The sequence below is a fragment of the Zootoca vivipara genome, chromosome 3 (assembly GCF_963506605.1).
Source record: "Zootoca vivipara chromosome 3, rZooViv1.1, whole genome shotgun sequence".
NCBI lineage: Eukaryota > Metazoa > Chordata > Lepidosauria > Squamata > Lacertidae > Zootoca > Zootoca vivipara.
This window is the reverse complement of record NC_083278.1, coordinates 88,464,855-88,490,434: the sequence shown is the minus strand read 5'-3', so window position 1 is coordinate 88,490,434 and position 25,580 is coordinate 88,464,855. Positions and strand designations below refer to the sequence as shown.

General features: G+C 46.1%; 1 protein-coding gene across 4 annotated transcripts in view; it reads left to right on the top strand.

Moving 5' to 3' along the window:
- Positions 1-4,732: 4,732 nt before the first annotated feature.
- GALNT14 (polypeptide N-acetylgalactosaminyltransferase 14) overlaps positions 4,733-25,580 on the top strand; it is a 233,723-nt gene continuing 212,875 nt past the window's right edge. The window contains exon 1 of one of the 4 annotated variants that reach the window (XM_035111478.2): positions 4,733-5,048. In XM_035111478.2, the coding sequence (XP_034967369.1) occupies positions 4,923-5,048 (126 nt within the window). In that variant the 5' untranslated portion in view covers positions 4,733-4,922. The remainder of the gene's footprint in view (positions 5,049-25,580) is intronic. The other 3 variants (XM_035111479.2, XM_035111477.2, XM_060272962.1) reach the window with 3 other exon arrangements.

Genomic DNA, 25,580 nt, shown 5'->3' with positions numbered 1-25,580 from the left:
GTTTATACCATTTTATATTGTTGTCTTCTTTTTTGTACAATTCAATCTGCTCTTAAGATGCCTTAAAAAGAAATGGGCACTTAGGAAATGTAATGAACTCAACTGCTTTAAACAAAACCACTGTGATTGTATGTGCAGCAGGCATCACCCACACAGTACAGGCTGCAGGAGATGAGCCCTGCTCTCCAGGGCTTCTGCCTAGCATTCCAGGCATCTCTTGATAAAGAACTTCATTTGCCAGAAAGAGATCTGCTCTCTGCTGAAGAGTGTAATTTTACTTTAAGTGTTCATGACAGCACTAGCTCACATCTCCTCTTCCAAATCCAGTAATTAAATTCCACCTACCTGAATTTCCCCCTGCTGTTTCAATCGGACAAATTAATCTTCCTACCATGCATTTAACCGCTATCTGAAATGTTAAGCAGTCGCTTCTTTTCAAACAAGAGGGGGGAATTAAGTGACCCTGCCTATGTGTGTTGCAAGTTTGGAACTTCCAATGTTTTCGGATTCTTTCAGCTTGGACATTCTCCTCTTAAGAAATTCGAAAAAATGCATCAGAGCAGAGGAACTTCTTCTACTTCCCCTCATAGTAGATAAACGTTTTCGCAGGTAGGTTCTAGCGCAGAAGATGCCTGAATGATCTGGACTCTGGTCTGTCCACACTACAGTGGTACCTCGGGTTACAAACGCTTCAGGTTACAAACTCTGCTAACCCAGAAATAGTACCTCGGGTTAAGAACTTTGCTTCAGGATGAGAACAGAAATCGTGCTCCGGCGGCGCGGCAGCAACAGGAGGCCCCATTAGCTAAAGTGGTGCTTCAGGTTTAAGAACAGTTTCAGGTTAAGAACGGACCTCCGGAATGAATTAAGTGCAAATGTGGCCCCACCCCACCAGCCTGCTCTTACACAGCCCCCACCTGCCTGCCTTCTTGCAACTAGTCCATAATGAACCCATCTGCCAGCTTCTTGTTCCGTGTTGCCTTTGTAGACCTCGGCAGGGAGCAATATGGGAACAAACTGAGAATTAGTTTGCTGTACCCATCATTGGCTCCATCTCCCGTCTCCATCTCTTTCCATCCCAATGGGCACCAACCACCCCTGCATGCCATGTGCAGTTAACCTTTCTGCTGAAAACTTGGCACCAGTTTACTTGAAAGGTTGCCTTGTCCTATGCATGGCAATGGAACCTGAACGTTGACTTTGGATGAAATCAGTGGGTGGAGATTCCTTTGATAAATGAAGGACTTCCCTTGAAAACAAAAAGAGAGAATGCTCTGACCTCAAGCTCTCAGGTGTCCATCTTCCCAGATTCTTGCACTTCAAGGAAAGTCCAGGGGAAGTTGTCAATTCATCCCATGGGGCCTTTCCAGGAAGCACACTGCATCTATTTCCAGAGCCCACCTATGAGCCTAGTTGAGGATTCATAAAGCATATACAGTCTCCATTCTTCAAATTGTACTAATTTGGGTTGCAAGCATAGCACTGAATTTTTGTGAGCATCCTTTGCTGGGATAGAAAAGGCAGGTGTGTTTTTTTAAAAAAGGACACATGGACAGCTGGGAAAACACTGGATAAATGTTTATCCTCACTGCCCTCACTTTACACACAATTGCAAAAATCTGTGCTCTTTAACGCTGAATGGTTTAACCAACATTTTATCTGCTTATGGAATTGCAAGGCTGGCTGGAAGCAGCAAATCTAACCCTGAGAGGACCTTCCACATTCAAATCTTCCTGACATATATGTTTGCATGATTGACATCTAAGACTAAGAGGCAATACGTGGAGGTGCAAGTGAGGCTTTTAGAACATTGGGCAAAGTTAGTAAAAACCAAGATGATGGCCACTGGTCCCATCACCTTCTGGCAAATAGAAGGGGAAGAAATGGAGGCAGTGAGAGATTTTACTTTCTTGGGCTCCTTAATCACTGCAGATGGTGACAGCAGTCACGAAATTAAAAGACGCCTGCTTCTTGGGAGAAAAGCAATGACAAACCTAGACAGCATCTTAAAAAGCAGAGACATCACCTTGCCTACAAAGGTTCGTATAGTTAAAGCTATGGTTTTCCCAGTAGTGATGTATGGAAGTGAGAGCTGGACCATAAAGAAGGCTGATCGCCGAAGAATTGATGCTTTTGAATTATGGTGCTGGAGGAGACTCTTGAGAGTCCCATGGACTGCAAGAAGATCAAACCTATCCATTCTGAAGGAAATCAGCCCTGAGTGCTCACTGGAAGGACAGATCCTGAAGCTGAGGCTCCAATACTTTGGCCACCTCATGAGAAGACTCCCTGGGAAAGACCCTGATGTTGGGAAAGATTGAGGGCACTAGGAGAAGGGGATGACAGAGGATGAGATGGTTGGACAGTGTTCTCGAAGCTACGAACATGAGTTTGACCAAACTGTGGGAGGCAATGGAAGACAGGAGTGCCTGGCTTGCTATGGTCCATGGGGTCACGAAGAGTCGGACACGACTAAACAACAACAAAAAGTAAAAACAGACCCATCTGGAAGTAAGCAAAGTCATCCTTTGCTGCGGGGAAAGATAAATTTTCTTCCTTGTTGCCAGTTAAGCTGTTCTGGGAAAATGTTTCTCTCCTGACCATAAAACGGCAAGCAGTTAAGACTCCCAAGAATCAATCATCTCTGCAGAAATTATGTGATGTCACTATAATATCATTCTATTCTACTTGGGGTTTGTGGCAACTTTATTAACTGAGATAGAAACTTTATTGCTCTGGAAATATATTTATGTTTAGCCTTGTAAAGCAAGAATTTTGTCTCCAAACTGGAGGGTTCCTCCTCCCTTCACTTTTCAGACTGTGGATGCACCACAAATGACTTTGGTTGGAATCCTAACCCCATTTTCGTTTTGTTTTTTAAGTAAGCCCCATTGAATTAAATAGGACTTCTGAGTAGATGTGGTCCAGGTCCAGGCTGCCTGTTATGTATAGGAAGGGCGAGGCAATACAAATCTGCGTGCTGGTCATTTTCCTGGACTTGCTTGCCACAGGGCTTGTGGATGAACTACAGATAAACTGCTGAGCTCCGTCAAAGCAGAGCGCTGCAGGCTCATCACATTCTTCCTGACAGTGCTCTCTCAGGACTGGTTTGCCCACGCAATCAGCCTCTTTATGTGATCCCGCCCAAGTGCCCCAGGGATCACAGCAAGCGGAGAATATCAAAGAAGCAGCGCTCCATGGATACACTTACGGGAAGCACACTGCAAAATCTGGGCTCCTGCCATCTTCCTATTTTATGCTAGGCCACCTCAATCCTGGGAAACCTAGGGAGATTCTGTGCGCATTTTCCACGCAGCCTTTACCTGTGGGGGAGGAGGCCATGATATGCATGTGAGAAGCAACAGGCGGGATGTTTCTGCACACCTGTGAATACTGTGCATGCAGGGCAAGCAACAGAATAGGCTTTTGTTTTTAATAGGAAGTATGATCCCGGCCAATGTTCAAATCAGTTGCAAAGGATAGCTGTGGAAACCAAAAATGAAAGTGGGAGGAAAAATACAAGGAGATGAAACAGGGCGGCCTGAACATGCTTACCCTAGTAGTATGTTTACGCGGAAGCAAGTTTCACTGAATCGTCAAGTAATAGTGTGCCCAAGCTTGCACAAGTGAATTCCTTAATCAACGTGCTAACAAAAAGCTTTAGACTTCAGTCCTCCTGTCCAAGTTTAGGGAACTCCTTGCAGTACAAAGGGTACTGGGGGACCAGTATCTTGGGAACTCTATGCTGCATGCTATATGGAACCTGTGAAGAGTCACCAAATAATCAGACTGAGCATACCGCTTTGTTTTATAGCTCCTTTATTTTGTACTTACCTTTGCTGCGATTCCAGGGCTTTCTCTCGCGCGTGTGCTATTTACGCTTTGCAGCCTTGCATTTTACAAAATAATACAAATTGGCATTGCGTTTTAAAAACGCAATGGGACTAAGGGCTGTGTAGGGGCCGCTGTAGCCTCAAGACTTGTCGCCCCATCTCGCCAAGCCCCCCCCCCCCCAAGCTCCGGCGACGAGCCCGGCCATTCCTCGCCCAACCAACTCCGAAACGCTCCAAAGTTGTTGCGTGCGGCGCCTTCCTCCCCGCGCCGTCGGGCCGCGCTCGCCTTCAGCTCCGCCAGCCGCCAACTCCACCGGCGGCCCGGAGCCAGCTGGGCACCCGGCACTCCGGGGCGCCGCCGCCGCCGCGCTCCCGCCCCTCGCTTGCCTCCGATCCCCGCCGGAGCCTTCGCGGAGCCGCGGCGATCTCGGCCTCGCAAAGAGAGTGCGGCGGCGGCGGCGGCGGCAGCAGCGACGTCTCCAAAGCGGCTGGAGGGCAGGCTTGACCCGGGAGGGCGCCGAGCGCGCTGCCTGCGCGTCCGCAGGGGCGTCTCTGCGGGAGGTTGCTTTTTCGTGGGAGGGGGGGGCGCCCTCCTATTCCCCAGGGCGGGGGCCGATCGCGAGGCAGCGGGAAGGCGAAGCGCTGGATCGGCTTAGGAGTCGGCATCAAGCGGGCGCCTCCTTGTCCCCGCTCCTCTCCTGCGGATCCAGGCGGGGAAGGACCTTGGAGAGCCACGTCGCAGGGGCACCCAGGATCGCCCGCCGCCGCTTCCCGGCGCGTCGCGATCAGGAGGAGGAGGAGGACCCCCCGCTGCCTGTTTCTCCACCCCCGGCCCCTCCCACGCCGGCTTCCTCCTCCTCCTCGCCCCATGCAGGGAAGACGGCCCGGGACTCCCTTCGCCTCCTCCTGCTGGAGGCGGGCTCGTTTGCCATGCCCCTAGCGGGGGTTCGCGGGGACTCATCCCGCCCGTAGTGGGAGGCAGGGTGCCGGCCAGCTCCACCCTCTCCCCGCCGCCTGGCTGCCTTTCGGAAAAGACGGAGAGGACTTTCCCCCACGCGGCGTCTCCTCCTCCTCTTCCTTCTGCTAACCATGCGACGGCTGAGCCGGAGGCTGGCTCTGTCTGTCTTGGGGATCTTGTGGATCGCGGCTCTGCTGCTCTTCTTCGGGACCAGGAAGAAGTTGGAAGTGGTGGGAGCCGAAGGGCAGACGCCGAAGGTAAGTTGGCGCTTCTCTCTCTCTCTGACTTCTTCGAGGGGAAGCGGCGGAGGGTGCGCGCGAGTCTGTTATTGGACCGAGTGGGAAATAGAGACATGGCTAGGTTTGAAGTGTCTTTATATAGGCTTTATGCAGAGCCAGGCTTTTTGGCGAGGTGGCTTGGAAAGCGGCCAAGTTGTTTCGGGGCTGAGCGCTTCAGCCTTGCAAAGTCCACGTGGTGACAGACACCTGCTTGCCGGCCAGCGTCTTGCTCGAGTCGAGCTTGGGTTCCAACTTCTTTGCAACAGTTTCCACGGGCGAAGCGCGCCTGCTTTCTCGGCTTCCCAATGAAAGAGGAAGAGGGCTCTCTAAGCCAAGTGTAAAAAGACTGAACAGAGGGAGGGAGACAGGCAGGCGAGGCAGTTCTTCAGAAAGCGACCGCTGATGACTTATTCTAGGCGGCTGTTGCTGCCATCGTCTCCATCACCTCCAGAAACAGTAGCGATTTTTTTTTTTTAATGTTTAGGTTCAAGGACATGGAAAGTGGAACATGAATTCCACCTGTTTTCTTTTTTTCTTTTGCCAACTCACAAATCTAAATGTAGCCTTATGCATAAAGACCATCCGGTTGGTTTCTTGGCTCGCTAGGGCTGAGCAAAGATTGAAGCCAGCAATCCAAGGCAGGCACTTCGTTCCAAATTGGACCCCGAGTTATGCATCTGGCACCAGGAAAGGAGGAGATAAGGAGCGTTTAGGTTGGGTGGAAGCCAGAAACCTCATCCAAGAAGGATGCCTCCTGCCCCTTGAAGTGGAGCACTTGTGTGGAGTGTATATGTAGGGGGGGGGGTTGTATTCTCCCCTTCCTCTCAACTCCCCCCCCCCCCAAGCAAATGATGCTAAAGCCTTTTGAGTGTGGAATGGAGTCGCTTGTAAACTCTGATGATTTGGGACAGGAGAAAGGCGGAGAGCCAGTTTTTAAACCAAACGAACGTTTAACCAATGTGGATTTTACATTCAAATTTGCAGAAGTGGGAACAGCGGGAACACAATTGTTAGTGCCATTTGTGAAAAAACAGTATTATGCGTTGAAAACGCATTAATGTCTTGGATGGCTAAATGAATGACGTTTAAATTGTGTCCCCAACCCCCCCCCCCAAATTTCCCAGATCTGTAATTTGAATTTAAAACTCAGACTGGCAAGAATGTGCATTTGATATTAAAATCATCGCTCTACCATTTTCTTTCCTGCAGCAAAAATGTTTACAAGGGATGCATTTCAAACTAGTATGTTCAGTATAAAAGTGTTTCACTTCCATTTTCAGTTCCACATTGACAACATTCACATCACATGAGACACAAATCCCCCTTTTTTGGTTTTGTTTTGGATTCTCATCAGAAAACACTGTTACCTTAAAAAATGCTTCACAGCTTGGTCATGTGCATGTTTACTGATAAGTGTTCGAATCCTATGCACACTCTCATGGGCTACGGTCCTTATCTTTAATGTATCTCTTCTGGGACTTTTACTCTGTAGTGCAAACCCATTTAATTAAGTTACTCCTGATCGATGTCAGCCTAGATGGGGCAAGACAGTCTGCACTGAAGACATTTCTGCATTCTTTCTGTGTCGTTGGCATAATTTGAAGTACTTCACATATGTAAAGTATTCTTACTAGTACAGTATATGGAACTTAAGCAAACTTTTCTCTGTTTCTGTGATGGCTAGAACTCACTAAGATTCTTCTGGCTTTTGTGTTCAGATCTGCGGCGTACGGTATTTATTGATCATGATGTTATTGATCACGCATGTGAAATGCAGTTTCAACTCATAAGCTGCATGTGCAGAGTTGGCCCAGTACAGATGAGGAACTTGTGGCCCAGAGATACTGTTGGACTCCAGTTTGTATCAGCCCCAGCCAGCATGTTCAGTGGTCAAGGATGATGGGAACTGTAGTCCAGCTCTATCTGGAAGGTTGCAGGTTGTCAACACCTGCTGTACAGTTACGCTACCTGTATGCCAAGCAAAATGCGGACAGCCTGTGGCAACACAATCCAAGGTGTTTTTCCCATCCTTCATCAGACCTACATTTGCAGACGACAAATAAAGCACTCTTCTGAGGATGGGCTCATACATGTGCGTACAGCACTCGATTTCTTTTTGTTTGATTATCACATGGTTGATAAGGGTTAACAGAATGCATGAACAGAGTCTGTTGAATAGCATTGCAGTGGCACAGGATGATATGGAAATTTTATCTGCAATGTCTGTGTTGGCACATTTGTACATGGAAGCCATCAATGGATGTTGGCAGCCATCAAGTGATGAGTGTATCTGCCCGAACAGCCCTGAGACGGGGAGAAATTTCCTTGTGTACATACTTTATATCATCTTTGTTTGCCATTTCCCCTCCCTTTTTAAAATGAAAAAGTCTGCAAATTGTACTTGCTCTAATAACTTTTCACAAAAAATGTCTACTTTTTGTGTGCTGTCTGCCAAAGGTTACCCCATTTGTTCAGTTCTAAGGTTAATGATTGCCCAGTATGGATTCACAGCAGTGGACAATTATTTTGTGCTGTATTCTTACATCAGCTTACAGCTTTATTTTAAAATAAAAAAAGCCAGTTGGTGAATGGAAAGCTCTGAATTTCTGTGCCTTTGGTGCAGTCTAAATGAGTAATAATAAAACTGATGGGCAGTGTCTTAATCAGGATTTCCACTAATGTCAACGTCTGGGAATGTCCTGGGGAGGAAGCAGCAGAGCACTGCAAGATCTTTCTTCCTTGTTCCCTGCAGGAGGCATCACAGTTCCTTTTCCTTCGCTCTTCTTCCTCTTTCCTTGAGCAAATGTCCAAAGGCTTGAATTCTGTCTGTCTTCACAAAAAAAGCAGCAACATGGGCCCTTAAATCTCAAGGCTGCCTTTAAATCACAACAATGCATTTAAGACCTGCCTTTTCATGATATTGCTCGCCTTTGCCTTCCTGTTTTGCAACGAACCAGCAGAACATGCAATGGAGGGAGATTTCCCAAATTTGGAGCCCCGCTGAATCCAAATCAGAATCTGCACCTAAAAGATACGCTTCAGCTTTGACCGTAAAATCAAGGGTGGTAAACAGGACAGCTGATACCAACTCTTTCCTGGCCTAAACTTTGCCATAGAACTTTGCCATAATTTCAGAACAAGCTGGAGGTGACATTACCATAATGAATGCCACATTTCTATTAGATCACTCACTATTTCTTGCCAATATCCTCTATTTTTTAAAAAAATTGTTACAGTTTGGTATTGGAAATAATACACCCATACCCACCCACCCACCTATGCATTTAAAAAGAAATGTTTTCAAACTTTACATTGCTTTTTATCTTTTAGCGTGATTGGATGAAACAATGGCCATGTTTGGATGCAACACTCAAACAGTGGCTGATGCAAGTTGGATTTCAACAACCAATCCATGATTTAAACTTCAGCACTTTGTGAGTGAGTCCAGCCTCTTCCTGGGATCTTGTGTTCCAGTTCCCCTCTCTTCCCCTCCGTGGCCAAGAGGAGAAGTTGAGAAGCTTTACATTTTAGTTAACGCATAGTTTCCTGTGCTGCCTGGGACAGTAAAATTGGTTTAACCCTAACGATGGTTGGTTTCAGCAATGCATGGTTTAAACTAAGCTTGCTTTGAGATCAACGGTCATTCGTGTTAAATTATGGTTCATGGCGTGGATGACAAAGGGAGACATGGTTACCTAAAAGCAAAAATTTGTAAATATCTCCTGGCCAAGCAGCGGAGAAGGGGTATATGTTTTTTTTGGGGGGGGGAGGTTAAGCTCATGTAGGGTGCTCAGCAGTGGTTTAATATTACAGTCATACCTTTGTCTGACTGTCACATGACATGTAAACCATTTTAAAATGATGTGTAAGTATCAGAATGTGTTTATTCAAGTGTGTTAATGTTTCAGGAACTTTCGCTTTAATCCTCTATACCAGGGGTGGGGAACCTTTTTGATCCTTATCAGATTTAGGCTATTAATCACCTGATGTCAGAATGTGCTTTGAAGTCACAAAGTTGGGATTTCAAAGCACCATGTATAGCTCAGGTATGGTGTGCAAGGAAGCTCCTCACAACAACAAAACGATAAATATTTTTCAGTTTCAGAGTGAGATTTAGTGATTTTGGCAGCCATCTTGCATTTTTACATTTCCATTTGCTTGGCGCCACACAGAAGACTGGCTTGTCATGCTCTGTAACTAACATAGTTTGGTCCATATTTTATGTTATTGCCCCAAGTGAATTTTAATTGGCTGCGATTCTGTAACTTTCCAACTTCCGCCGCTACATTGATTAAACTGGGGGACTGCAAGGTCAAGTTGATGATGCGTCTGTCAAGTTGATAATTGGCTGCCTTGGCTGTCACAGCAGGTTTGAGGGTTAAAGCTAAAGTGTATTGCTTAGGTACAGAAATATTTGGATCCAGCTGATTGGAAAACATGGGGAAACGCTCAAGCAAGCAAATGACTCTCAAATCGTCTCCGCGCTTCTGACAAACCTCCCTCCCCTCCCCTGGAGCAGAATTCAGCTTTTCAGTCTGGAGACAAGCACTTAGACCCTCTGAGGGATGCAGCCCTCTCCGTTCTGGATAGAGCCAGTTAATTGACAGTCTGCCTGTGGTCAAAGGAGGACATGCCTGGTGTGGGAGAGGCTTTGCTGACAAGACTTCAAAGCGTTTTCATCCCTGAAGCATGGAAGTTTTGTGCTGATTTGCATTTGTGCCAAACCCATGAATGAACATGCTTAATGCCACCCATGGGTTTTTTTTGTGCTTGATAAGGTTGGGCTTTTGAATGAGTCAGAGTGGTCGGTCCCGCCTTTACGCTAATTTGAACTGTGGCCAACTTACCTGCACCTCCTTCCCACCTTCCTTCCAATTAGGAAGAACACAACACACCCAGGGATTCTTTCATCTTACTATTCAAAGAAGCAAGGTTGCTCTCAGGTGTCCGTCTTGTCTCTGGGGAGAGAGGGGGGAAAAAACCCTCCAACCTATACAAGCTGGTTTCAGCATCTGGTCACACTTCAGTGTGACAGAGGGACAGAATGCCGGAAAAGTTTGTGCAGGTAGCAGCAGGTGTAAATTCTCAATGGCCAGAGTCATTGGGGGGTAAGGGGCAGTTATTATGGTTCTGGGGCAGTTTTTCTTCTTCTTTTTAATGATACAGTGGTACCTCGCAAAACAAATGCCCTGCAAGACGAATTTTTCGCAAGACGAATGCGTCTTGCGATCTGATGGTGACTCACAAGACGAATTGGTTTTGCGAAAAATTCATCTTGCGAGTCACAGTTTCCCATAGGAATGCATTGAAATTTAATTAATGCGTTCCCATGGGCAAAAAAAATTCAAAAATAATAATAATTCAATGCATTCCTATGGGAAACCGCGATTCGCGAGATGAATTTTTCGCAAAATGAATTGACTTGCGGAACGAATTAAATTTGTCTTGCAAGGCACCACTGTAATCATAATATACATAAACTCTGAAAATACATATATTACACAATGAAAAATGCAATTTTTGTTTAACAGCAGCAGTCAGTCTCTCTTCCCCCTGCCCTGTCAAGATCTTGTACCCTGTGTTGGGACATTGCTTGCACTGCCCTAGTTAGTTACTGCTTGAGATCATGAGTTTGGCAGGTCCGGAGGGAAAGAACAGCCTGGAAACTGGCCTGCGATCCGGGTGTGTCCTGCCCAGTCTGGGATTATGAGGTGAGTTTAAAGAACTGCCCCACCTCTTTGGGAAACCGCCATCTGCCAGACCTCCCCTCCTCCTGAGGTTGCTGGTTTTAAAAAAAGAATTACACGAATCTTGGGGGATGAAGCCACAGAAAAGTATCTCCTTCACAATTAAAGTACCTCCCATGGGTAGTTAAAATAAAGTTCTGTAAAGCCAGTAGTGGAGGGAAGAGTTAATCCCCTTCCCTGTTTGTTGTGATACCGATTCTGCTCAGTGAATCAGTGGCTCTTTAACTTAACTGCTTATGTGCAGCTAACATAATTTATGGTTTTAGCCTCAGGAATGAGGAACACACATGAACAAGTAGATTGAATCAGTTCCGTGGCTCACTTTTTACCTGACCTAGTTCTCCCCACTGATATTTTCTTTATTCTTCTGACAACGTGGGTGTGAGTTGAGTCAAGTGCAACTTAGTGCAGACCAGAGCACTAAGTCACCACAAAGATTCTTCTTGGTTATCTTCTTGCTTTGGAGAAGAATAAGAGCTTTCAGGTTTTCCCCCCTTCCTATTTCAATCTCCAGTCTATTTGCAATAGCTTACCCACTCCATTCAATACATCGGACTTCAGAATTTAAACTATGGCTCATGATTTTGCTTTATGTGAAAATCTGTTTCACATCCCTTGGAGGAGTGATATGATATTTACAGGTTACTTGTTTTATGAATAATCCCAGGATTTTCATAGGGTGCAAACCTGTGTTGTTCTAATTGGTCAGCTAATGCGAACATGGCTATTTTTAAGGCTTTGAAAAACCATGCATTTCTCGATAAATGTGTGGAATTTAACACCCTTAAAGAAAACAGAAGCAAAGAAGACGTTAGATGAAATTGCCTTTACCACCATAACAATCCCTCTGTGTAAATAGGGATATGCACTCTTCGAAATTACAAAATAAAACTCAGGGTGGGGGGGGGGAGCATGATATACTGAATTCTCCTTCAGATGAACCTTTCCCCCTTAGCACTTGCTGTAGAATTGATTCTTCATTTTACAGTCCTTTAGAACATCCACCGAACAGTTAGAGATTTAGTTTCCCCCTGATCTCCTTCTTCCTGCCGAACTCATTACAGGCCTGGCGCAGCAGTCCGTCAAATCAACGAGCTCTTTCTCCAAGAGATGGGAGATCAAGCCTTACTCGTCTAAGATACATAGGCCATGCTGCTGTCTACTCCGTCAATCAGCATCTTTAAAATAGCTTCTCTTTTGTTTGTCCTGAATTCTCCATCAAAACAGTTTCATCTCCCCTGAGATCAATAGAATCTATATTCCTAGCCTTGTTCTTTAAAAAAAACATGTTTGATTCTTGGCTTTGGAAACTTGAACAATTTGAATTACGTGCTCCTTTTGAATCTGGCCTTGTTTGGACGTAACACTAAACTATGGTCTGGTGCAGGGGTGGGGAACCTGTGATCTTCCAGAAGCTGTTGAAACTGCCTCTCCCCTTTTCCCTTACCATTGGCTATGTTGGCTGGGGCTGATAGGAGCTGGAATATAGCAGCAATCGGAGGGCACCAGGCTCCCTCACCCTGTGTTTTGTGAATGAGGCTCCCCTCATCCCTCTCTTCCTCCCCTGGGCCCACAAGAAGGAGTTTGGAAGGACTTTCACTTTTCACGGTAACTGCAGTTTAGCATTATGCTATGCCATGCCAAACTGTAGTTAAGTCGTCACTATTATTTGCTGTGGTTTCTATAACCAGCTTGTTTCAATAAACCAGAGTTGACCAGTGCCACAGTGTAGGGTTCAAATGTAGTGGTTAATTGGAAACAGAAACGAAAGCATGTGATCTCCTCCTGGCCATGCTGAGGAGGGGGTGGAGAGAGTGCGTCAGTCCAAGGCTTCTCGCACAATAGTTTAGTATGCCGAATCATGGGTGGGCATTATGTCTCAACGAAACAATGATTTCATTCCAGTGAATTCTTGTTGGAGGATCCCAGTCAGATTTTTATTGGTATATTATGATACATGAAGCTACAAGAAATTGGGACACAGTTTGGCAATAGGTTTTTGAAGTATTGGTCAGACAGGTTAACTGGCTAACATGGTTTTTCTGATCTTTTTTTAGGATGGTAGACACAGTGCGGGGAATAATAATTTATAATAATAATAATTTATAATATATACCCCGCCCATCTGGCAAAAGGTTGTAACTTCGGTGATAAATCTTATTATTATTATTTATTAAATTTGTACACCACCCTTTATCCCTAGATCTCAGAGCAGTTCACAACATAAAAATACAAGTTAAAAAAGACAAAATAATAAAAACAACAATACCCGCCCCTCCCACATTTTATTATTACTATTTACTCATCTGAAAAATATTTTGGTATTATATAGGAATTAATTCAGTTTGAGTAAGTCATCATACAAGCCAAATGGTTTTCTTATCAGCACAACCAATGTTGTTCTATCTGGCCTCAACTCCTAGAAATGGAGAGCAAGTATTGCTACTGGAATTGGTTCTTACACGAATCCTCTTCGGACGTTCAAGTCCCGTGAGATGAGAGCGAGAGTGGGGATGTGCATGCCGTGTCTTCTGCCTCCCAGTGTTGACCCAGAGGAGTTATTTTGATTCAGAGAATGCACCTCTCCCAGTCACCCCACTCAAGGGAGAGTTTCTCAGAACCTCCTTCTACACTGTCCCAGCCTGAGAATGTGACTCTGCCACCATTGAGTGTGTGGATGATTCCCCTGCAGCGTCTCCTCCTCCATCGCCATGCAGGAACATCTGACTACGGAAAAGGTGGCGGGGCCTTTAAATGTTGCAGATGGAGTCAATGCCAGGGCACGGTTTTCAATGACTCTAAGCATTTGCTGAGAAAAACATCACCCAAAGCTCAGCTAAGCAGGGCCCACTGGCCCTTGCTGTCAGGGGCTGGCTGGATGAAGAGGAGTGGTGGGCAGCACCAGGTGGGGAACCCCCAAGGGAACCCCCAGAGGAGGAAGGCTTAGAGCCTGGGAATTGGTGGTGGGACACCAAGGAGAGGTCAGAGGGAGAAGAGTGGGAGGAACTGTTGGATGCTGAAAAATTTGTCATAATAAATTTCTCACTCTTTCAGGGAGCAACAGAGCTTTTTGTTTTTGCTGCAAAACAGCTCCTCCTCTGCACATTCGCTGCTTGGTTGGGCTCCCTGTGCATTTCAGAACCCTGGAATGTCAGGGTTCCACATTGTGTGGAGAGCATGCACCAGCCTTCCCCGACCTGGTGCCCTCAATATATTTTAGACTGCAACTTCCATTATCCTTGACCATTGGCCAGGTTTGCCTGGGCTGATAGGCATTGTAGCCCAACACATCTGGAAGGGATAGGGTTGCAGAAGGGAGGCCTACCTGAATAAAGAAATCCACCTTGCCTCACAAGTTCAGCTCCCAACAGGCGAAAAAAAGGTAAAGGACCCCTGACAGTTAAGTCCAGTCGTGGTCGACTCCGCTCATCTCGCTGTACAGGCTGAGGGAGGCAGCATTTTGTCCACAGACAGTTTTTCTGGGCCATGTGGCCAGCATGACTAAGCCGCTTCTGGCGCAACGGAACACCAAAACCAGAGCAGTGCACGGAAATGCCATTTACCTTCCTGCCAGAGCAGTACCTATTTATCTACTTGCACTTTTCGGCGTGCTTTCGAACTGCTAGATTGGCAGGAGCTGGGACAGAGCAACGGGAGCTCACCATGTCGCAGGGATTCGAACCGCCGACCTTCTGATTGGCAAGCCCAAGAGGCTCAGTGGTTTAACCCACAGCGCAACAGGTGGAAGGCAATGGAATTAGAGATGAGGAACCCGAGGGAAAGGCAAGGTCAGTGGGCTCATTCCTGCTCTTCACCGTTCCTCAGCTGCAGGAGAGGCTGTGTAGTTGAACAGGATTGTGGTCTTTATGAATTCTGCTTTGCCTTTCTGGAGAGCAAGGTTAGCAAAGGTTGCTTGCTTGGTTTTTATCCCGGGCTCACCTCTTCGCTCCTCTTAATCTAATCTCCAGGCCTTTCTTTAATCTCTCCTTCTGTCTCTCTTCCAATTACCTAATCCGCCATCTTCGCTGCTTTGCACTTTTCGGTTTCACTCACCTGTTTTCTCTTCCCCTCCTCCACCCACTTGCCCTCTTTCCTTCCAGATCCTGCCTTCCGCTCAGGAGGTTTCCGTTACCCTTGCCGGGTGCTGCTCTGTAATGTCAAGAGCTGCTTCTAGGGGGCAGCAGGTCTTGGGTGGCTGCTGTGTGTATGGATGAGACTTTTCCACTTGGGGATCCCAGTCAGTTGCCTGCAGATATGAAATTGTCAAGCAAGAGGACCACCTAGTTTCAGATGCTGACTGCTGCAGGAGGAAATTCTTTCTGGGTGTGAGCCTTGCTCAGTGCTTTGCATGAAGAAGGTCTCAGGTTCAGTTCCTTGAATCTCCAGGTAGGATGGGAAAGACCTCTGCCTGAAATCCTGGAAAGCCACTGTAAACAGTCAGTTTAAACAATACTGAGCTAGGTAAACCAGGATCTGACTTGGTATGTCAGCTTCCTATGTTCCCCTTAAAGAGTTAAACGGCTCTTCCATCTTGACAATTCTATGAATGCCCATATTTTTCAATGGCTCACATATCTCTTCTGCACTCCCAGCCACTTGATGTGGACCTCGCTTTATTCTTGGATGCTAATGTGGATTTGCACATTTTACGTTATTTTATTTTTCTTAAAAAAAAAAAGTTTGACCAATGCCCTTTATTTTGGGGCACTGTTTGCTAACAGGAGAACGTTTTATGTACAAGCGGAAGGAAAACTTGGGAGGCAGTTTCTTGAAATGTCTTGTAGCGTTTAGCTTAATATGGCCTAGATCTCACTGCACCATAAAATCTCCTCTGCCTCCCTCTCCACTCAGCATTCTAAGATTTGCTTAGGCCAGGTTTTTTTACAGAATAAATTCCCCAGCTTGCCCAATGCTGTTGTCTAGACTGTTATTGCTGCAGCCACAACAGATCGAATCCTAATTGTACATATGGGGCATATGGTCCAGTGCTGGGGTATTTTGGGAGGGTTGAGGGTTGAGGGAACGAAGCCTTTGAGTCCTGTCACGAAATGAGCCTACTGGAACGGCGTGGCCGTCTCCTCATGTGGCGCCTGAACGTAATCAGGTGAGCCAGTTAGCTGGCAAGGGATTAGCATGAAGTCAAATTAATCCTGTCTGCTGGATAGCTTATGAGGGACTGCAACCATATAACAAGTCTTTTTTTTGGGGGGGGGACATGAGCCAGATCAACTGGGCTCCCCCGTAATGTTCTGCTTTAGCTTTCATCTGCTGATTTCAAAGCACTTTGTGAGCATTACATACTTTGAAACACTCTCCCCCCTCCCCTTCGAACACACTCACTATTTTAGGAGCTCGAAGGAGCTGGAGGTTCACCCGGGCTAAGGAAGATTAGCGTTTCTCAAAGTGTCTGCAGCTATCGTTGACACAGAGAGCGGGGATTTTCTCTGCACCTCTGAAAAGCAAGCAATGGCTTGCTGGCCTAAGGCCTTGTTCACACATTACACGCTCTGTGCTGGAGAAAATACCTCTCCCTGGCATCATATTTAGGTCATTCGTGTCAACACTGTGTTCAGGATTTATCTGCGTAAGTAGTGCACGCAGAGAAGTGTTTGCAGAAACCTTGAAAATAAATATGCGTATAAGGGTGGCACATCAAAGTTCACACATTACAGATAATGTCACTCAGCACTATGACATGGGGATGTGTTCTGAAATCTCACTGGGAACATAAAATCCTGTTTCTATTTTTACCTTTTTCCACCCCCACCCCCGTTTATTACACTTACATTTATTGCATGGTTCTCCTCCTCCTCCTCCTCCTCCTCCTCATTTGTTTCTCACAGCAACCCTGGGAGGTAGGTTAGGCTGAGAGGCCGTGCAAGGTCACCCATTGAGCTTCATGGCTGCTTGGGGATTCAAACCCCTGTCTCCCAGGTTGTAGTCTGACACACAAACCACTCTGCCACCCTGGCTCCTGCAATGCTGCAATGGAATCCAGAAATCCTGACTGCTGCTCTGAGTGCCCGAAGGACCGAAAGACAGTGCATTCTGTATATTCACGGGGAGTTTTGCTTCCTTCTCAATTGCGGGGGGAAAAACAAAACACAGCAAAATTAGCAACTTAATTACATGGAGGAAATAATGATATGCCGGATTAATTACAAGTAAATTCCCAGTTGGCTCTGCAGGCAGCGTTGAGCTGACAAATCCAATTCCCGGAGCCTAGGCTGAGGTTGTCACTGGTGGGTGTGCGTTAGCGGGAAAGAAAAAAAGAAAAATGGGACAGAGGCCACAAACTGAGCTTGCCCTCGTGGGCGGCAGCACTTCTGATGCCTGTGGATTTAGACCATGTCTCTGACCTCTGGTTCATAGGCAATGAGGTCATATTTGTAGCTGATTGGCCAGACCACCTCCCACGCTGGTCTCTTGCTTTTGGAGTGAAGTGGTTGGTCAACAGGCAGGGAGGGGGGGAAATTAAAAATCTCCCACCGATCCCTTGATGAACCACAGCTTGGTGGACATTAGTGGACAGGCATCTGCATGCAAGTTCCACGGACCTATGTGAATTGGTAGTACACATGACTGATACCTGGATGGGCTTGTTAGTTGGTTTTTAGAGATCTGCAAGCTGCGGTTCATTAGGGTACCAGGCCAGATGTCTCCTTCAGTCCTGGGCCACATTCACATGGTAAAGTACTATGATACTTTAAACAGTCATGGCTTTCCCCCAAGGAATTCTGGGAGCTGTATTTTGTTAATGTTATGAAACCCCTATTTAAAAACCAGCAAGTTGTCCTTCTTTCAATCTGTGGATGAGGTGCAGAGGCTCTTGAGGGTAATAATAATAATAATAATAATAATAATAATAATAATAATAATAATAATAATTGTTGGGATTCTAGACAGGACAGAGTTAAACACTCCTGTGGGCGTTCTTATTCTCTGTGTGACTGCACATAGTTTCCGGACATTTTCTCCTTTGTTCTCAGGTTCTGTCTCAGTCTGTCTGAGTATGTAGGAGTATGAGTCTGAGAGAGTTAGTTTCGTTTCTGTAAGAGAGATAAGAGCTGCAGACATGCAGCTAGCTTCATTTGTTTTTCCGGTTACTTTATGCTTCTAAATAAAGACTTATTAGAATAGAAGTATTGGTGTCAGTTGTTATTTGAGACACCACACCTGAGACACAGACAACTGCCACCATCCTTGCTGTGCTGGAACTCTGCTACGTTTGAAGAGAATTGAAGTGTGGCTGAGCGCAGTTGGAAGAGTGCTGGACAGCCATAAACATCGGACAAGGTTGTCAATCAAGCTGATTACCCTGTCGGCAGTAAACTCCGTGGGTCAAAAGGCTTTTGTGACCCACAACCGTAAAATACCACCACCACCACCACCACCCATACCTGCCAAGTTGCTGTCGGAGAAATAAGGGACCGGCCGGAAGTAGCAGACCGGAAGTAGCACTGCCGCCATTTTGGAACTGGGCGGAGCATGCTCAGAAGTGACTTTTGATGCTGCTTTGCCCAGTTCCAAAATGGCCGCCGCGCCAGAAGTCGCACTGCAGCCATTTTGGAACTGGGCAGAGCAGCATCAAAAGTCGCTTCTGAGCATGCTCCGCCCAGTTCCAAAATGGCCGCCGCGCCAGAATAAACTGGGGAAAAACAAAAAAATCCATTTTTTCAGCTAGGAACAGTTGGAAAAACGGGGATTTCCTGGGGAATACAGGAGGCTTGGCAGCTATGCCACCACCACCACCACCACAATGGTCAATAACAATAGAAAATTGTGATTCTATGCTGCTTTTTTGGCCGAAAGGGCCCCAAAGCAGTAGACCATAGCTCAAGAGGCAGGGTTGGATCCTGTGTTTGGTTGGTGTCAGAACGGCTGTAGTTCAGTGGCAGAGCACCTGTTCTGCCTGCAGAAGGTCTCAGGTTCAGTCCCTGGAATTTCCACGTAGAGCTGGGAAAGAACCCACGTTTGAAACCCTTGAGAGCTGCTGCCCATCATTGAACAGCCGTACCTCAGAAGCTGAACTGAATTTGTTCTGGAAGTCCGTTCGACTTCCAAAACCTTCGGAAACCAAAACATGGCAACTGGAAGCTGCGTAAGCTGCGTTGGACGCTCGGGTTCCAAAGAATGTTTGCAAACCGGAACACTCACTTCCGGGTTTGCAGTGTTCGGGAGCCAAAATGTCCAAGTACCAAGGTGTTTGGGATCCAAGGTAGGACTGTAGATAATACTGAACCAGGTGGACTCAGTTGTGTGGTTCGGTATAAGACACCTTCCTGGATTCCTAAACTGAAGGTGCAGGGACTGAGGAAAAACAGAACAAAATAAGGGCCCTTTTAATTTTACAAATAATTGCTAAGGGAGAATTGCTTTGCCGTGGAATTTTTTAAAAAGCGAATCTAAAGGAAGAAATGTGCTTGCCATGTCCTGTAGTTATTGTGTTAGCTCTACTTAAGATAAAAGAGGAACTGTCAATGTTAAAGAGTGCCTGGCAGATAAATGTTCATAGAGCTCTTTGAAAGCTGAAAGGGGCCTTTGGTGCTCACTACCAGAAACTGTTTGCTGCCTGTGACCCCAAAAGCAGGAGGAAGCTGGAAGGATGCTTGGCTAAGGGCACCTGAAATTTCACCAGCAAGGAGGAGGTTCCACTGAATCTTCTGCCCATTTTCTTAACATTGTCCCCTCCCACTCTACAATTTGTCAACCACCAGGACATGCATCATGACTTGCTATAGGCTGATCAGCTTTTCCAGCTAGATGAAAATGTATCTGCCTGTTTGTTTTTTAACCTATACTTTGTTTTTGTGTTGTCTCTTGTTGTTGTTGTTTAGTTGTTTAGTCATGTCTGACTCTTCGTGACCCCATGGACTAGAGCACGCCGGGCACTCCTGTCTTCCACTGCCTCCTGCAGTTTGGTCAAACTTATGTTAGTAGCTTCGAGAACATTGTCCAACCATCTCGTCCTCTGTCGTCGCCTTCTCCTTGTGCCCTCAATCTTTCCCAACATCAGGGTTTTTTCCAGGGAGTCTTCTCTTCGTACTGTCTCTTAACCCCCCCCCCCCAAAAAAAATTATTTAGCTGTTTTTAAAGATGCGTCTTAAAGGGTCTTAAAGGAGTGTTGTTTCTGAACTGTTGACTGCAATCTTTGAGAATTCCTAGCGGTCCTTCCCAGAATTTGTGTGGTGCAGTCCATTTTCTGCTAGGGGGGTCCTTCATTTAGGCCATGATCCAGTAAACCAAACCTTTCTCAACAACAGCATCTGAGTAGACAGCTGTTCAGTACTAACATCCTGGCTTTTGATGAAAGAGCAAGGGAAGCATGACTTGTGCTTCACTTTCCAATCCAGAGTCCTGTAGTCTGGAGGATCTCTTTGGGCTGCATCACTGGATCCCATATGGAACTTGAGTTTGATGAGTTTAGAAACCTCCTAGGAACCTAGGAAGCTACCTTGTATATACCTTGTATATGGTCAAGGCGTTGTTCCATCTAGCTCAGTATTGTCTAAAACTGACCAGTAGTTAGCTTTCCAAGTTTCAGATAGGGATCTCTCCCACCCCTACTGAGAGATTGACTGACTGATTGATTCTACGTTTTCTCCCCAATGAGCTCAAGGTGGACTGCCTGGTTCTCCCTGCTCCTCAATTAATCCTCACAACAGCTCTGCAAGGCAGTGACTGGGTCAAGGTCACCCAGTGAGCTTCATGGACAAGGGGGAATTTGAACCCTGGTCTCCCATGTCCTAGTTTGACACTCTAACTCCACTACATTGGCTCTCATGCCAGGGATTGGACCTCAGACCTTTTACATGTAAAACTCGTGTTCTCTCACTGAGCCACAGCCCTTCCAGGACTGCTTCTAGCCTCTGTTCTATAGACCTCTCACCCCTACCCTGATAAGCTGGAGCATAGGATGCCTCCAGCCCTTCCACCTTCACTTCCAGCAGGGATAGGAGCTTGACGTTGCTGCAGATGCCCTCAGGCAGGAAGAGAAACATCTCCTGCTCCCTTAACGTTCCAAAGCTTTTGTTGCTCAGCGCTGCCTTAGGCCAGTGTAGTGACTATCATCTCATAAAATACCAGTGTCAGCTCCTATTGTCTTGGCAAGTTGGGGAGGAAGGCAATTCCAGGCACATAAAAGCCAGCCAAGTTCATGAAGCCCTGCTCTATGGAACAAGTCGACCATGTCCCGTCCTCCAGATCAGAAAGCCGGTGGTTGGACCAATGAGTTTTCCATGAGCCCTGTTCCTGCATCAAAGCCCTTACACAATAGTAATCATGTGGAGGTAGACAGAGAAGCTCTTCACATCCCCTCCATAGCTTCCTAAATGCCTGGTCACGTCCTTCTCCTCGATTGGAAGAGAAAGTCTGCCAACAGGAAGCCTATGAGACTCATAAAGGCTCCTTGGGCAATTTCGAACTGGGGCAGGGAAGCTAGACAAGTACAGTAAGCTCCCAACAGAGGACCTTTGTCCTCTAGAGCACGAAGGGCAGAGGTGCCAAGAGACAGGAGGCACGATTAGCAGACACCCCAAACTCATTGCATGATGCCTTTGAATAGGGGTATGGCTTGAATGTAAGGGGTGTGGGTGGCGCTGTGGGTTAAACCACAGAGCCTAGGGCTTGCCGATCAGAAGGTCGACGGTTCGAATCCCCACGACGGGGTGAGCTCCCGTTTCTCAGTCCCAGCTCCTGCCAACTTAGCAGTTTGAAAGCACGTCAAAGTGCAAGTAGATAAATAGGTACCGCTCCGGCGGGAAGGTAAACGGCGTTTCCGTGCGCTGCTCTGGTTCGCCAGAAGTGGCTTTGTCATGCTGGCCACATGACCTGGAAGCTGTACGCCACACTCCCATGGCCAATAACGTGAGATGAGCGCCGCAACCCCAGAGTCGGTCACGGCTGGACCTAATGGTCAGGGGTCCCTTTACCTTTATGGCTTGACTGTAAGACAACCATTCTGTAGTAGGAGGGCTTAATGCAAGGATGAGATAGCTGTGGTCTTTCCCATCATCCCTGGTCATGGGCCAGGCTGCCCAGGGTGAATGCTTCTTCACCGGAAGATGGTGGACTCTCCTTCATTGGAGGTCTGTCTGTCTTCAGCTGTGATTCTAGCATTGCAGGGGTTGGATTATTTGACCCTCAGGATTCCTTACAATTCTATGATTCCATGATGGCAGCTGAAGTCCAACTCTGGATAGCCACACGTCCCCCCCCCCCGCCTTAACTGATAAGTGTTCTGGCTGCATTGAAGGGGAACAGTTTTCTACCATTTCAAAAGAACACTCAGCATTGATGGCAGAATATAAAAGACCGTGATGGACTTTCGGCAGAAGAGATTTCCCACAGTGTTCTGAAAAGACAGCTGTTCTAAGCCTGTTCTTCGGCCAACCGGAAAGTTAGCAGCGCCAAGGCAGAGTCTGGTCCAAGTTAGGCTGGCATGACCTGGCACAGATTTTACAAGCAACCGGGATTGGCCAGCAGCCCAACAGAGGCTACAACAAAATGGGGACAGGTCAGATTGTGTGTGGAATTCAATGCATGCTGTGCTGATCACGAGGAAAGGTTCTTTCCCCATTTTTGAATGCCTCTGTCCTGACCAAGGCTCCACTGTGGTCTTTTAGATTCACTGATGAATATTTTGGAGATGTTTAATGTAGCAATGAAGGATCAAACCAGATGTGTGGGGGGGCAACTGCATTTATATTGATGGAAGGGTTGTGATATTCTCCTTCCATTAAAAGGCGCCCAAAGGGGGTCTCTGCTGATTTACTTCAATGATCTCCTCTTCTTTTACATAGTTTTTCCTAAGCCCACCTCCAGTACCTTGAGAGAGCCAGGTGGTGGTGGTGGGGAAATGGAGCTACACAGAAAGTCAAGGAAATACATTATGTAGTGTCATTTCAAGCATTTTCGTAAGACATTAATGGTTAATATAATCTCTCCACAGACAAGTTTGAGTACAGTGGTACCTCTACTTACGAATTTAATACGTTCCGAACACACATTTGTAAGTCGAAAAAAAATTGTAAGTCGAATCCCATAGGAATGCATTGGGAGAAAAAATTCGTAAGTCGAAGCAACCCTATCTAAAAATTCGTAAGTAGAAAAAAATCCTATCTAAACCGCATCCAAGATGGCGGACGGAGCTCCATTTGTAAGTAGAAAAATTCGTAAGTAGAGTTATTTGTAAGTAGAGGTACCACTGTAGTTGGTGGCATGAGCATAGCCAGGATTTTTGCCGGAAAAAAAAACTTTGTTAGTTGGTTGGGGGGGCAGAACCAATGTGATTGGCCAGTTAGGTAAGTGTTTCATTGTTTTATTTGATCTGGGGGTGGGGGGCAAGCTGGTTGGTGGTGAGAATTGTTATCTTATTCCCTTACATGTGAAAAGAAAGGAGACCAGGTTTCAGACCAATGCAGATACTGACTGGAATTAAAATCTCTTCTTAGATGACTTGTTGAAAGAGGAAAGTCTTCAAAAGACCCCAGAAAGACCCTAAAGGCAGTAACCTGTCTGATATATAATGGGAAGGTGTTCCAAAGGGCAAGTGTTTCCCCAGCAAAGGTGCGAACATGACATTGTGAAGAATGGCCCTTCTGATAAGATGTTATCTGCAGGACGCCATCCGCTGCAAAGCACAGTGATCTGTTGGGTACTTAAGAGATGAAGCAATCTTTTAAGTATCTTGGTCCCAAGCTGGATAGCACTGTTCTGTGTACACTAGAACAGGGTCAGCAACCTTTTTCAGCTGTGGGCCGGTCCACCATCCCTCAGACCATGTGGTGGGCCAGGCTATATATATATATATATATTTGGGGGGGGGAAATGAACGAATTCCTATGCCCCACAAATAACACAGGGGTGCATTTTAAATAAAAGGACACATTCTACTCATGTAAAAACACACTGATTCCCGGGCCGTCCACGGGCTGGATTGAGAAGGCGATTGGGCCGAATCCGGCCCACGGGCCTTAGGTTGCCTACCCCTGCACTAGAACTAATATCTGGGAGCGGGTGGCGCTGTGGTTTAAACCACTGAGCCTCTTGGGCTTGCTGATTGGAAGCTCTGTCATAGCTCCTGCCAACCTAGCAGTTCGAAGGCACAACAGTGCAAGTAGATAAATAGGTATTGCTGCGTTGGAAAGGTAAACGGCGTTTCCGTGTGCTCTGGTTTCCGTCACAGTGTTCTGTTGCACCTGAAGCGGTTTAGTCATGCTGGCCACATGACCCAGAAAGCTGTTTGTAGACAAACGCTGGCCCCCTCAGCCTAAAGTGAGATGAGCGCCGCAATCCCATAGTTGCCTTTGACTGGACTTAACCATCCAGGAGTCCTAAACCTTTATTATTATCATTATTATTTTTAGTACCAATATCTCAAACTCCACCTGGTAGCTAATTGGTGTTAGTTTGGATAGGAAATCAACATTAGTGCATACGATACCAAAAACTGGGCAATGCACCAGCATCCATTGGATTCCAGTCAAGATTCAATTTTGCTCAATAGTAGCTCAGTGGACTAGGGAGTAAAGCTTACACAATAAAAACCACAGATTCCTGATTGTAATTGAAATGAATCACTCAGTTTATTAATGTACAAAGCTTAATAGTATTATTAAATGGTGTTATAAATGTAATAGAAATTGAATTTATAATACGACATAAGATAAAATATTTGAAAATGAAGCAACTTACACATGTGATTAGACTTAAAGCGATTGGATATAATTTGCATATAAACTAAAAAGTAGCATTGGCAAAGCAATCAATCAAAGTAATTAACATAAGTCCTAACTCCCTCCAGCCCATCTAGTTGTAAAACAAATCTAAATTCCCATCAATAAAAATTCATAGTTTTTAGCGCTAGTCACCCTAGCCATGCAGGATTTATGATGCGTTTTATCAGATACCTCCAGAATGCTCCCTTCTCCTGCAAGTCCGCTCCCCACCCCAAATTGGGAGAAATTGGTTCTCCTCAAAAGAAACCTGTGGCTCTTGTCCTCTGGCCTGTGGACAAAAAATGAAATAAAAAGCATATCTCTGTCTCTCCAACTCCAACTCCATCTCTATCTCTCCCTGATTTCAGGTAACCATGAGGTCTGCTGACATGAAAAAGCAAACAGCCCTATTAACAATGCATGGCATAGCTGCCAAGTTTTCCCTTTTCTCGCGAGGAAGCCTATTCAGCATAAGGGAAAATCCCTTAAAAAAAGGGATAACTTGGCAGCTATGATGCATGGTGCTGATAGGCTTAAGTAGCTTGCTTGGAGGCTTCCATGGCACTAGGACCTTTTAAAGCAAGGCTTTCCTGATTATTGAATTACCGTATGTCTTTTAAGGGGCAGAGAATGTGTGTGGGATAGGTCCTCCCCCAGCCCTCCCTGGCTATGGGCCTGCTCGGTCCTAGGATATTTGTTGATGAAGAATAGACTAGAAATGTTTCGATTTCATAAACAAATACTCGAAAGTCATCCCCACTGAGCTTCAACCCAAGTCATCACGTACACGATCTCTGTTTCATTGTACTTCTGGTTGTCACGGGGAAGGACAATGAACTGCGGTGACGTTGGGGAGTCCACATCTACACTGGCTCCAGGCAGGGAGGTTCCTCATCCCTACCTGGAGATGTCAGGGGTTGAAACTGGCACCTTTTGCAAGAAAAACACACATTCTGCCCCTGACCCATAGCAGATACTGCTTATATAATAAAATCAGAACTTGGCTGATAATCTTTTACTTCTTTCCCTTCCTGTAGTTTTCATAG